General features: G+C 40.4%; 1 protein-coding gene across 5 annotated transcripts in view; it reads left to right on the top strand.

Annotated features, from left to right (window-relative positions):
* fbxl17 (F-box and leucine-rich repeat protein 17) overlaps window positions 1-7498 on the top strand; it is a 782194-nt gene extending 774696 nt beyond the window's left edge. For 4 of the 5 annotated variants that reach the window (XM_072583628.1, XM_072583627.1, XM_072583631.1 and 1 more), the window contains exon 11: window positions 3409-7498. In XM_072583628.1, coding sequence (XP_072439729.1) covers window positions 3409-3546 — 138 coding nt within the window. In that variant the 3' untranslated portion in view covers window positions 3547-7498. The remainder of the gene's footprint in view (window positions 1-3408) is intronic. The other variant, XM_072583633.1, reaches the window with a different exon arrangement.
* The last annotated feature ends 7452 nt before the right edge of the window (window positions 7499-14950 follow it).

Here is a 14950-nt window from a genome sequence, read left to right as displayed (position 1 = left end):
GAGAATCCAGTGGGTTTTAACAAATAAATTAAAGACAAAAGAGTAACTAGGGAGTGAATGAGCCCCCTCAAATATCAGTAAGCCAGCCTTTGTGTGGATCTGCAGGATATGGGGGGCATACTAAATGTACATTTTGCATCAGTGTTTACTGTGGGGAAGGATGTGGAATATATAGAATGTGGGGAAATAGATGGTGACATCTTGAAAAATGTCCATATTACAGAGGAGGAAGTGCTGGATATCTTGAGAAGCATAAAAGTGGATAACTCCCCACGATCTGTTTAGGTGTACCTGAGAACTCTGTGGAAAGCTGGGGAAGTGATTGCTAGGCCCCTTACCAAGATATTTGTATCATCTATAGTCACAGGTGAGGTTCCAGAAGTCTAAAGGTTGGCTAACGTGGTACCATTATTTAAGAAAGGTGGTAAGGACAAGGCAGGGAACTATAGACTGGTGAGCCTGACGTCGGTGGTGGGCAAGTTGTTGGAGGGAATCTGAGGGACAAGGTTTACACATATTTGGAAAGACAAGGACTGATTAGGGAGAGTCAACATGGGTAGTGTGTGGGTAATGTCTCTCGAACTTGATTGAGTTCATCGAAAAAGTAACAAAGAGGATTGATGAAGGCAGACAGGTCCAACGTGATCTGTATGAACTTCAGGGAGAACTAACAATTTGGATACAGAACTGCTTCAAAGGTAGAAGACAGAATGTGATGGGTGGTGGGTTGTTTTTCAGACTGGAGGCCAGTGAACAGTGGGATCCAACAAGAAGCAATGTTGGGTCCACTTCTTTTCATCACTTTCATAAATGATTTGGATGCAAGCATAAGAGGTACAGTTAGTAAGTTTGCGGAAGACACCAAAATTGGAGGTGAAGTGGACAGCGAAGAAGGTTACCTCAGATTACAATGGCATCTTGATCAGATGGGTCAATGGGCTGAGAAGTGGCAGCTGGAGTTTAATTTAGACAAATGTGAGGTGCTGCATTTTGGGAAAGCAAACTTAGCAGGACTTATACACTTAATGGTACAGTCCTAGGGAGTGTTGCTGAACAAAGAGACCTTGGAGTGCAGGTTCATAGCTCCTTGAAAGTGGAGTTGCAGGTGGATAGGATAGTGAAGAAGGCATTTGGTATGCTTTCCCTTATTGGTCAGAGCATTGAGTACAGGAGTTGGGAGGTCATGTTGTTGTGGCTGTACATGATGTTGGTTAGGCCACAGTTGGAATATTGCATGTAATTCTGGTCTCCTTCCTATCGGAAAGATGTTGTGAAACTTGAAAGGGTTCAGAAAAGATTTACAAGGATATTGCCAGGGTTAGAGGATTTGAGCGATAGGGAGAGGCTGAACAGGCTGGACTTGTTTTCCCTGGAGCGTCGAAGGCTGAGGGGTGTCCTCATAGGGATTTATAAAATTATGAGGGGCATGGATAGGATAAATAGACAAAGTCTTTTCCCTGGGGTGGGGGAGTCCAGAACTAGTAGGCAATGGTTTAGGGTGAGATGGGAAAGATATAAAAGTGACCTAAGGGGCAATGTTTTCACACAGAGGGTGATGCATGTAAGGAATGAGTTGCCAGAGGAAGTGTTGGAGGTTGATACAATTGCAACATTTTAAAAGGCATCTGGATGGGTATATGAATAGGAAGGATTTAGAGGGCTATGGACCAAGTGCTGGCAAACGGGACTAGATTACGTTGGGATATCTGGTCAGCATGGACGGGTTGGACCGAAGTGTCTGTTTCTGTGCTGCACATCCCTATGATTCTCTGACTCATGTCCCAATTTTCACGCTCATGCATCCACTTGCACACTAACTCATAGTCATTCGTTCAAAGACTTGATAACTTTTAAAGCTTACCTGAATATGGTAGTTAGTGCCATAAAAAGAGTGATCCTGCCTTCAACTTTCCTACACTTGTTGCACTTACCCTGGAGAACCTGCACAGACTCATTTATGCATCAGACGTCATCAATTTGCCCTGTACTGCTGCTGTGGAAACTCAGTCATCAAGTATGTTTAAAGTAGAGATTGGTATTCTGTAATTTGTCAATGATGCAAAGGGAAATGTGATAGAGCAGGAAGTAGGTATTGATTGAGGTGGGTGATCAGCCATGGTCCTATTCAATGGTAGTGCAGGCTCATTGGGCCCAATCATCTACTGCTGCTCCTATTTTGCTAAAAATCCTACATCGCACAATTCTGTACAATAACCAATTTTACATTTACCAGGATCATGCAACATGTATAATTCCATCTGGAGTATGATTTCATAGAAAGTCTGTTTTTATATTTTATATAATAGTACAGGTTAAGAGTTTTTTTTTAAAAAATGAAATCGGCAAAACTGTTGTTGACATTGAATAATGAGGTGTTAAGATGGCCCAGTTTAGGTGAACAATTAATAGCTTAACATCTCCATGGTGTAAATGAGGGAAGAGGCCACAAATTATGCATTAATATGTAAATTATTTAAAGTAAGAAAAATAGGTTAATGTCTTTGTCTTAAAGTTATATTCCAGTACAAAGGTAAACATGAAACATATGATATCAAAAATCAGTAGATGATTCCTGCACTGAATAGGACCAATATGATGTACAGCAGTTGTAGGTACATAGTTACTGGAGAAATAATCTAGAGTCCTGGACTAACATTCCTAATAATAAGTTCAAGTCCCACCATGCATTTCTAAGAATTTAATTGCAGTTTTCAAAATCTGGAAATGAAAAGCTGGCGCCTGCAAAATTGACCAACAAGATTTGCTTCTGTAGCCTATTGCAACAAGGTAATTACTAGAACAATGACATCAGGTTTTCTGACTCTGAAACTTAAGCATTTGCTGTCAGGTTGTGAGCAATTCTTATTTTTGAATAATTTTAGGGCATTTAAAAGAATGTGATTATAAATGGTATTTCCATTTTTTATACAGCTGTCAAATTGGTTGATTTGCTGTATCATCACTTTGTCTGAATATTCTTGACAAAATCCCTTGATGGCTCAGTCATTATTTGTACTGTGTAATATAGTACCAGGAAGGTCACAGGCTTAATTCTCTGCCTGTGCTGTGTCAGCTGATATCTGCTTGACCTGTATCATTACTTTTATGCTGCAGAAGGGACAATTCAGCTCAGATTATCTGTCCAAAGTTCTATCAAATGACCTTAGCTGAAAATGTGCACAGGTAGATGTCAGAAATAATCAGCATTAGACTGGGCCATGACATTGCTCTAACATTATTGCTGATATTTACTGTCTGGTTTATGACTAATGAATAACCCCCTCGATGAGACATTGGAGAACCAGTATACTTGAAGATCTGTGCTGTGGTTTGAGAAATGATGAAATGTGAGGGAGAGGTTAGACTTGGTGTTTTTAATTCTTCCATCCTGAAATCCATGTTTTGCAGGTGAATGAAGATACAGTGGAACGTTTAGTTCAAGAATATCCACATATCACATTTAGCACTGTGATGCAGGATTGCAAGCGGACGCTAGAACGGGCCTATCAGATGGGTTGGATTCCCAATACGTCAACGGCATCATAATGCTATCAAGAATCTTCTGTATTATCACTTTGTCGTTCTTGTAATTCTTAAATACGGTAATGTAGAGTGAGTACAAGAGAAGTCACAAGTATTGGCTCTGCTGGACTAACCCATGATCACAAAAGACAATACATTTCCACTTGTATGTTCCTGTTTTGACAATCTTTGCCCTCTGAAGGTTGAAATCATGGATTTTCGGTTATCCATGGAACAAAGTTAAAAATACAATTCAGGGCAGGTATCAGTTCTATCGCAAAAATAGTTTTGTTTTATGAATCATTTGATACCAGCATTCCTTTGTTTTTGTTTTCAAAACAGCTGTAATCAAACTTGCATTCAGTAAGTTTAAAGTGAAAGATTTGCCTCCTTCCTAACTCATTTTCTGTTAAAAGCTACATCTGAGCCCCTAATAGATGTAATGGGATTTTTCAGGTGTGACAGTCTTTGACTAAATTTATTCAGTTATTCTCTTGTTCAACAGAACCTTTTTCAGATAATCTGTTAAGATTACATCTCATTTTATTATAAGCTTCGTTAAAAATCTGAATTCCATTTTGTTAAGTTTTATTCATCCTTGAAATAATCAATTACACCTGATGATGAAGACTAGCAATAGCCCTAATAAGATTTCACTATCAACATAAGAATCAATGGAGTGTTTTTCCCCTAGATCCGAACTTTTAACTGTGGCCAGCATGTACAATAATGACTGACATTTTATTACTGTTTGTATGTTCTTTTTTCTACATACACAGTTATTAAAAACTGGCTTGGGCAAGACATAGTTTTTATAACATGGTCAAAGTAAAATAAAACTAACTTCTGTCAGTTATAAAATTGTTGTAAATATCATGTCTGAACACTTAGCAGAAGAGAAGTGTTCCAAATGGTAATAGTTAAAGTTGAGGGAATTATGCTGGATTTCTCTGTTATTTGATGTTTGTCATTAAATGAACAGCTTCTGTGGAAACGACTGTACATGTTATGTTGTATTTCAAATTCAAAAGTCAAGAGGTTCAGTATTTTGGCCTTCAGTTTCTAGCCAAAGTGATCCAACTTTAGAATACAGAGCAATTCTACAATTCTTTATTTTTTGCATGTGATAATTATGTCCTACCAGTTCCTGAGTTACTTATAGTATCATTAGAAAATGCAGTGTGTGAACCTATGATTGTTTGAAAATAAAAAGTCAACAAGGTGTTAGCCATTTTGTAAAGAAATCGTAGGGATCTAAAAGAGGATATGTGTCTTAAATATAAGTGATTCAGAAAACAAGTTGTTTAAACCAGTTGGAGAATGGACTTTATTGTTCTGTGACTATTCTGAAAGTAAAGAGAAAGAATGAAGGAGAAGGAAAAGACATTTTAAAAGATGTTTGGTAAATATCACCTTTCAGAACCCGCGGAGTAATTAAGGTGCTTAAGATAACTGGCAGTAACTGAGTGATGTCTCTAACTGGCGGTCTCTATGGGTCTTGTCTCAGATCCTGTACAGACACGTTAAACAAGTTTGTCAGTTTTCCGTTAGATTGATTTTCCTCAAGTGTAGAAGAATTATCTAACTTTGTTTTGGAGACTCAAACCATTTTCCCAATATTTTACTTTTCTGATTCATTCTGCATTGAAATGTATTAAGGAATTTTGGAATTCACAACTAGTGGAAATAATTTAATTTGGGGAATATACCAACAGTTTGAGGAATGTGTTGCAATGTTTCTGTGGAAGGGTTAGTTAAGGTGCAACCTTACAGAATTTTAGGTCAATTACCAAAGGCTCCTGATTAAAGTGAAGGAATATTTATTAGTTAAAGTAGTTCCCTGCACCCTTTCTATCTGAATAGCAATGATAGTTGTAAAAGATTACCTGGCTTTTGCTGTAAGATTTGTTGCTTGCAAGGAATCTCACCATCATGGATGTCTTCATTTCCTTGCTGCATCAATACTTTCAGTTGTACAAAACAGCCTTTTGAATCTTGGATTATGTACCTATTTCAGTGGAGTCATGTAGGAAGGTGAGCCAGTTCAGAGTGAGCCCAGCAAATGCTCCCTTTACACAGAATAGACAGTGAAGAAATGGGCAATTCACCTAGTGTTGATATTTATACTCCAAGAGTCCCCTCACATCTTATCACATTCAAATCAGTCTTTCAACATGTGTTTACTATTCTCTTTTATCTCAAGGGTAGTTGGAAATGTGGAATTGAGGTAATAATCAGATCAGCCATGTTCTTATTGAATGATGAAGCAGGTTCCAAGGGCTGAGTAGTATGCTTCTGATCCTAACTTGTTTATTCACGTACTGATCCCATTGCCTTTTGAAGGCTTCTAAACTATTTGGCTTAGCCACATTTTACGCTCAAAATAATTACTAAGGAAGAATATTTTATCTAATTTCCCTATTGAATTGAACTTGCTCTGAACGAATTTGTATTTTTGACCCTCAGTTTTGAATTCTCCCAAAAGTAGAAGTATTCTCTCCACATCTAAGCCCTCAGAAATTATTCTCAAAAAATCAGTCGATATTAACTCTTCTCTTTCCTAAAGAAGAAAATCCCAATCTTTTCGGTCTTTCTAGATACCTGTAATTGCTTCTTTACAATATCACCCATTTTTGGCAGTATCTAGCCAACTGTTTTTTTTTGCTTCAGGATGGCCTGGTGGCTCTGGTCACTGACAGGTCTCTGACAGATCATGAATTTAATGGCATTGCAATACAATACCTTATTGAGATGTAAAAATCCTTTCAACAGAAAGTTTCCTCAGATTTTTATTCCTTTTTAAAGATTTGGATGTTCCATAATTCTATACATTTTCCAAATAGTAATAAGTTCAAAACAATTTCATGTTAATACATGTTAGGACTGTTTCATGTTAATACATATTCCCTAAATCTTACATTTTAAATAAGCTAAAAATTGTGTGAACTTAATGAAAGAAATATTTGACAAGCGCATTTTTTCAATATTTAAAATGGACAATTTTCCTCAAAATGTAGAATTTCAAAGTTCAGATGCCTCATTTGAAATCTTCTATGTAGTGTTTTTGGTTGCGTCTTTAATTATTTTTTCTCCTATTTTTGTATCATTTGCTACTGCAGAGTTAGCCTGATGATTTTGTCTTGCATAAGTATACACAAGCTCATAACAAATCTAGATTTTATCTGCAAATTTGCATGCAATTTCGAAGGACGTCATTGATCTTATAAGTTACTCGGCTATGTCAAATTGATGATGACTGGAATAGGTGTACCCATAATTTTCATTCACACAAGTTAATCTTAACAAAGCCTCAAGCAAGGTTTGAGATTACAAGGATTTCCCATCCAATTAGTGGGTATCTGGACTAGATTCTCAAATGATGAAGTGTTATTAATACTTTCCTTTAACAAAAGAGCTCTGTAAGTATCCGGTTAGGAATTAGATTGAGAGTTTTAATGATGAATACTGGCAGAAATGATTAATGGGACAAGATGGTCCTATTCTGCTGAAACAATGGAACGTCGTGGCAACTGGACATGGATAACTAATATGGGGCTTATTGTCAAGTCTGAGGTTTTATTTCACTTACCTTTCTTGGAAAGGCAGTGAGAAACTTTACAGAGCCTTTGTTCAGCTAGATTTGGTATGATCCTAAATAGAAAACTGTACATGCATGATTGTGAAAGAAATGTTTGATGGGCTGATTGGTCTTTTCTCAATTCTAGCCTTCTTTAATTCTCTACAAATATTGAATTTCCAAGTGACTTATGACACTTCTTTATCCATTGAAGTTTTTTTTCTCTAATGGTGGAAATTTGATTTATTTTACCAGGAAACTGTTCAATGAAAATAAATTGTAATCTGTCACTTGTAACAGCAATATGATACAAGATCAGAAAATAAAATATTGGAAATTACTTACTGATTTGTTGCATAAAGATTGTCCAATAAACACTATTTCAAACTTACTAGGAAATTGTTGCAATATTCATGTATTTATTTCACTACATAAATGACCAGCTCATTTATCTGTTAGTAATTATTACTGTTGGGTGTGATTCTGACAACTAAAGCTATTGGAGTACTTAAATGGGTTTTCCATTGAAGTAAATCCTAAATTTAGACATCTGTCCCCTAAATCTGCTAACTAGGGAATGCCTACTTTTTGAATTCTCACACTCAACAACTGGATCTCAAAGCTACTCCCTTTATTGCTGGAAAAACTCAGCAGGTTTGACGGCATCTGTGGGGAAAAAGTAGAATTAACATTGCAGATTCGGTGATCCTTTTTCAGAACTGACCGTAGCTAGGAAAAGGTTGGTATATATGCTGAAGATGGGGTGAAGGGAGCAGGAAGGAGTAAATGATAAGTTGAGAAGGAGCACAGAGAATATGAAAATAACACTTAGACAGAGGAAAGAATGGGTAAAGGTCAGCCTAAGAGAATCAGTAGCTGCTATTGGGAACCATTACTGGCTGACAATGGATTGGTTGTGGTAGCAGCAGCCCATGTGATGACAAGATCTGTTGTGAGGGCAAGGAAATGAGAGAAGGTTCTCAGGCCCTAAAATTATTGAATATGATATGAGGCTAGAAAGCTGCAGTTATCCGAGTGGAAAATGAAGTGCTGTTTTTCCAGCTTGCACTGAGCTTCACTGGAGCACTGCAGCAGACCTGAGACAGAGATGTTGGCCTTAGAACGGGGGTGGTTTTGAAATGGTCATCATTTTTGCAGGCAGAATGTAGGTATTCTGCAAATTAGTCATCCAGCCTGCATTTTGTCATCTCCATGCAAAGGAGATCACATTCTGAGCAGCGAATACAGTCAACTAGATTGAGTGAAGTGCAGGTAAAGCACTGCTTCACCTGGAAAGTGTGTTTTGGCCCTTGGATAATGAGGAGGGATAAAGTGAAATGGGGCAGGGGTTACATCTTCTGCAGTTGTAGGGGAAGGTGCCATGGGGTGGGGGGGGGGGGGTATGTCAGGAGTGGAGGAAGAGTTTCCTGGAGGGAATTGTTCCCTGCAGAAGGCTGACAAGGGAGAGGAGGGGAATGTGTGTCTCGTGGCATCCCGCTGGAGGTGCTGAAATAGTGTCTAATGATCCTTTGGATATGTTTGCTGATGGAATGATAGGTGAGGACAAAGGGAAACCTATTGCTGTTGTGAAAGGGAAGTGGGGGATGAGAGCCAACGTGGGGGAGATGGGTCAGACACGGCTGAGGGCCCTGTCAATTGCAGTGGTGGGCAATCCTTAGTTGAGGAAGAAGGTGGACATTTTGGAGGCAGTAGGGAAACTGAGAGAACAGAATAAAATCTTTACAGGAAACAGATTGTAAGGATGTATAGTCAAAGTAACTGTGGGAATCAGTGGGTTTGTAGTGGATATCAGTGGCTAGACTGTTACCAGGATTGTAAACAGAGATTTCATGGAAGGGGATGGAGAAGTCAGAGATAGACCAGGTGAAAATGAGAGCAGGCTGGAAATTGGGAGCAAAATTGCTAAATTATTGCAATTCCAGATGAGAGGAGGAAGCAGTACTGATGATGTCATTGAGGTATCGGAGAAGTGGGCAGCAAAGTAGCTCAGTAATTAGCACTGCTACCTCACAACTCCAGGGACCTGGGTTCAATTCCAGCTTTGGGTGACTGTATGGAATTTGCACATTCCCTTTGTGTATGGGTTTCTGCTACTGTAGTTTCCCCCACAGTCCAAAGATATATGGCTTAGGTGGATTGGCCATGGTAATGCAGAGTTACTGGGATAAGGAGGGGTCTGTGTGGAATGCTCCTCAGAGGATCAATGGAAACTTGATAGACTAAATGGCTTCTGTCCATCCTGTAAGAATTCTATGATTCTAGAAAGAGTTGTGGGAGGGGGCCAGAGTAGGACTGGAACAAGGGATGTTCCACACAGCCTACAAAGTGTTGGACGTAACTGGGGCCCAGGCGGGTACCCTTGTCCACACCTTTGACCTGCAAAAGTGAGAGAAAAAAGAAGTTCAAAGTGAGCACGAGCTTGGCCACACAGAGGAGAGCGGTGATGGACGGTGACAGTCCAGGACTTTTTTTCTGGGAGGAACTAGAGAGCCCTGAGACCATCCTGATAGGGGCTGGACATGTAAAGGACTGGAGTCGGGTCCCACAAACTGGAAATTCTGAACTGAAGTAAAATGTCAGAAGTGTCATGAATATATATGGGGAAGGACTGAACAAGAGGAGAAAAAACATTTAGTCACAGTAAGAAACGATGAGTTCTGTGAGTCATGAGCAGGCAGAAATGCTGGATTTTGAGAAGGAGGTTAAAAGTGAGCTGTGCAGGGTCAAGGGACTATGAGTTTGGAAGCAGTAGTGGGGAGATCACCCGATGAAATTAGATTAGTGACCATTGTGGATACTCTAGTGTTCAATGGTGGGGTCATGTCTGAGGGAGATAAATGCGCTGCTGTGGTCTGGAGTACTGAGCTCTACATTGCAGAGGCAGAGCACCAGCTGTCAGATGCCTCCTCCCATCTCGTATTTATGCAGACTTCTGTTTAATTTATAACTTCTCAGTCAATGAAACAGCCAGTGCTCACATGCAGCAAGATCGGAACAGCATTCAGACTTAAACTGATGCCTAGCAGTAAACATTTTCAATAAGAGAAAATATCATCATCCCTTCTTGGCATTGAACATTATTGCCATTGCTAGCCAAAGACAGCCTGGATGTCAAGGATGGTAACTGTCATCATTCCAATTCTACAATTCAGTTCCTTTGTCCATCTTTGGGTCATGGCTGTGATGAGGTTTGGTGCGTGGCTCTGATAGAAGGCTGAGTTTGTGCTTAATAGCACTATCATTAACACCTTCTATTACTGTTGATGAGGGTAAGTGAGGACTGCAGATGCTGGAGATCAGAGCTGAAAAATGTGTTGCTGGAAAAGCGCAGCAGGTCAGGCAGCATCCAAGGAGCAGGAGAATCGACATTTTGGGCATAAACCCTTCTTCAGGAATGAGGAGGGTGTGCCCAGCAGGCTAAGATAAAAGGTAGGGAGGAGGGACTTGGGGGAGGGGCGTTGGAAATGCGATAGGTGGAAGGAGGTTAAGGTAGGGATGATAGGTCAGAGAGGGGGTGGGGGCAGAGAGGTCAGGAAGAAGATTGCAGGTCAAGAAGGCGGTGCTGAGTCCGAGGGTTGGGACTGAGATAAGGTGGGGGGAGGGGAAATGAGGAAGCTGGAGAAATCTGCATTCATCCCTTGTGTTTGAAGGGTTCCTAGGCGGAAGATGAGATGCTCTTCCTCCAGGCATCGTGTTGCCATGGTCTGGCGATGGAGCAGGCCAAGGACCTGCATGTCCTTGGCGGAGTGGGAAGGGGAGTTAAAGTGTTCAGTCACGGGGTGGTTGGGTTGGTTACTCCCCCTCCCACTCCACCAAGGATATGCAGGTCCTTTGCCTCCTCCATCGCCAGACCATGGCAACCCGATACCTGGAGGAAGAGCGCCTCATCTTCCGCCTAGGAACCCTCCAATCACAAGGGATGAATGCAGGTTTCTCCAGCTTCCTCACTTCCCCTCCCCCACCTTATCTCAGTCCCAACCCTCGAACTCAGCACCGCCTTCTTGACCTGCAATCTTCTTCCTGACCTCTCTGTCCCCACCCCCTCTCTGGCCTATCACCCTCACCTTAACCTCCTTCCACCTATCACATTTCCAACGCCCCTCCCCCAAGTGCCTCCTCCCTACCTTTTATCTTAGCCTGCTTGGCACACCCTCCTCATTCCCGAAGAAGGGTTTATGCCCAAAATGTCGATTCTCCTGCTCCTTGGATGTTGCCTGACCTGCTGCGCTTTTCCAGCAACACATTTTTCAGAGCTGATGATGAGGGTAAACTGATTATGGTGGAGTTTAGACCAATGGGCTGGTAATTATCTAGGTTGGATTTATCTGTCTTCTAGTGGGCAGAGCAATCCTCGGCAATTTTCCACATCGGGTGTTGAACAATTGGCTGGAATTATATCTAGTTTTGAAACATATCCAGTAGTATCCTAGCTAGGACATTTGTCAGGCTTTCATTACATCCAGTACTTCCAGCTGTTTCTCAATATCTTGTCAAGTGAATCAATGGTCTGGTGATGAATCTGAGTTTCTGGAGGCCTCAGCACAACTCTGAAATGGATCATATACTTGACACTTATGGCTGAAAATGTTTGCAAAAGCTTCAGCATAGTCTTTTGCACTTGGATGCTGGGTTCCACCATTTTTGAGATGGTGTCATGGAGCTTCCACCTCCCATTAATTCTTCTTGTCAAATACCATTCCTGACTTGATGTAGTAGGATTTCATAACTTTGTTCCGATACATGGTTGATGAATTGTTTGCTCTGCCTATTGAATGCCGCCTAGGCTCCTTAGCATGCATGTCGTCCTGTGTTGCAGCTTCAACAGATCGACACCTAAATTTTATGCAGGTCTGCTGCTACTCCTGGCATATTCTTCATTGTTTACTGTCAACATCCAGGGGTCACTATTGATCAGGAACATAACTGTCCCAGCCATATAAATAACATGCAGATCAGAGGCTGCATATTCTGCAGCAATGAACTCTTGACTCCCCAAAGACGATCTAATATCTATAGAGCACAAGTGTGGATTGATTGCATGCTCTCTACTTGATTAATGCCGCTCCAACAACACTTAATAAACTACCATAAAGGACACATCAGCCTCCTTAATCAACATCCTATTCATCGCCTTGAGTATTCACTCCCTCAACTCTACCTCACAGTAGTTGAATATGTACTATCTAAAACATGCATTGAAGCAACTCACCAAAGCCTCTATTTTCATCCTTGCCATGTTCATCAGGTCTCCTGCCTAGGAAAGAAAATAGCAAATATATGCAATCGCCACTACCTCCATGTTCCTTCTAAATTACAAATCATTCTGCCTTGGAAAAATGTCACTATTTCTTCACCATCATAGTTCAAAATCCTGGAGCTATCTGTTGTAACACAGCACCAGAGATCCGCGTTCAATTCCCGCCTCAGGCGACTAACTGTGTGGAGTTTGCACGTTCTCCCTGTGTCTGCGTGGGTTTCCTCCGGGTGCTCCGGTTTCCTCCCACAGTCCAAAGATGTGCAGGTCAGGTGAATTGGCCATGCTAAATTGCCCGTAGTGTTAGGTAAGGGGTAAATGGGAGGGTCACACTTCGGCGGGGCGGTGTGGACCTGTTGGGCCGAAGGGCCTGTTTCCACACTGTAAGTAATCTAATCTAATCTAATCTAACAGAAACATGAGTGTATCAACACCTCAAAAATAACAGCGATTTTTTTTTTTAAAAAGTACATCACTTTGGTAAGGATAATTAGAAATGGACAATAAATGCTACTTTATAGCCAGTTTGCTATCCATTTATGATGCCAGTTGTCCTGGTTAGCAAGCTGGAGAGGTGGTGTCTCAAATCTTAAATGAATACCAACTGAATATGATCAGTTATGATCTAACTGATTGGGCCAGTGCATCAACTTTTACATGCACAAACTTTGAATTCTTTGTCGTTCAGCCTGGAGAAACCAGTGATCAAGGTCTGTATCAATGACATTTTTTATTCCCCCTCCCCTGATGCAAGTATCTCAGTGGCACTGAAACTCTTGTTATAATCCAACCCAAATTATACAAATGAAGGTCATAAATAGCAAATTCACGATCTGTGCACAAAACCAAACCTATCGCAGGTCCTTTGAAATTTCTATTGGAGGAAAATATATACTCATATTACAATTTAAAAAATATTCTGATTCATTTTATGATTGATAGCCATCTTATAAACTTGGAGTTGGTGAGGACTGCAGATTCTGGATTGTCAGAGTCGATAAACTGTGGAGCTGGAAAAAGCTCAGCAGGTCACGCAGCATCAGAGGAACAGGAAAGTTGACGTTTCAGGTTGGAAAACATCAACTCCCCCGTTCCTCTGAGGATGCTTGATGTGCTGTGCTTTTTTGAGCTCCACAATTTATCTTATAAAGCAAGACTGAAGTGAAATAACTAAAAAATCTGTTATAACTTTCTCAGGACAGCTGGCCCTTTTACTTCCTAAATATCTCAGAACACTATTTGTCTATGTTTTCTGACAGGTATGCCTTACTTCAAACCTTCCATTGCAATGAAATCTTTTCCATTTTCTACACCCATCACAATTATGGACTATATCAATGTATGCAATCATGCACTTTATGGTATCATTTTGCATTCACTATGAAATGGGGAGAAAGACTGCCTAGAATCATATCTTGTATAATGTTGAGAGAGAGAGAGATCTTGACCAAGTCTACCTTTGCTGGTATAAGTGTAGATGAAAAAAAAAATGCATGAACCCAATGTGCAGCTTGTGACTACAGTATGATTTTGTATTTATTGCTGTACTATCTCTTAGCCAATTTGAAACATGCAGGAAAATCATTACTTTAATAAAGACCATGTAATCAATGCCTAAAATGAAAAGTGGATTATCACAAGTGGTACTTTTACATTCTGTATCCTGGGATCATCAACCAGAAAATATGTCACAAGCAATTCAATGAGAGTTTCCTTAGCCAGCTTATAGAAATATGGGAAGTTGATCAACATTTCCTCTTTAACTTGTTATTACTAGCAAGAAACCTGGGTTTCTATGCAGAGCAGGTGACCATTTTAAGTTGCTTCAATATGCCTCAATAACTGAAGCAAAAGAGTCAAATCTCAATTTTATGTCATTGGGGAGTGAGCTGTGATTTATAGTTTCCATCACCTGAAAAGAAAAGCAAGTGTAAGGGGGGGGGGGGGGGGGGGGTGATGTTATTGAGGCCCTCATTACTTAATTTTTTCTTTTCTTTTTGATGAAACTGAGTTGAGATTAGGGTTAGTAGATCTTTAAAGTGCTGTGTCCTTTAAAAACAATATGCAGATGTTTGCTGTCGATGACTGGCCTTAACGATAATATAATTTAATTACTAATCTAAAGAACACTCTGCCAATTTGACACTGTGTGTTGTCTTGCTCAGGGCTGGCAGCTGATTGGATGCTGAGTTGATCAATCAAGGGAAGACCAAGGTTAATCAATCAACCATGGAATCACAGCTGTACAGGACATTGGTTCGGCCACTTTTGGAATACTTTATTCAATTCTAGTATCCCTGGTATAGGAAAGATGTTGCCAGGGTTGGAGGGTTTGAGCAAGAGGGAGAGGCTGTTTTCCCTGGAGCATCAGAGGCTGAGGAGTGACCTTTTGGAGGTTTATAAAATTAGGAGGTGCATGGATAGGGTAAATAGGCAAGGGCTTTTCCCAAGTTAGGAGAATCCAAAACTAGAGGGCATAGGTTTAAGGTGAGAGGGGAAAGATTTAAAAGGGACCAAGGGGGCAATTGATTAACACAGAGGTTGGTGTGTGCATAGAATGAGCTGCCCGAGCAAGT

The sequence above is a fragment of the Chiloscyllium punctatum genome, chromosome 2 (genome assembly GCF_047496795.1).
Source record: "Chiloscyllium punctatum isolate Juve2018m chromosome 2, sChiPun1.3, whole genome shotgun sequence".
NCBI lineage: Eukaryota > Metazoa > Chordata > Chondrichthyes > Orectolobiformes > Hemiscylliidae > Chiloscyllium > Chiloscyllium punctatum.
This window is presented reverse-complemented; position numbering and strand designations above follow the sequence as displayed.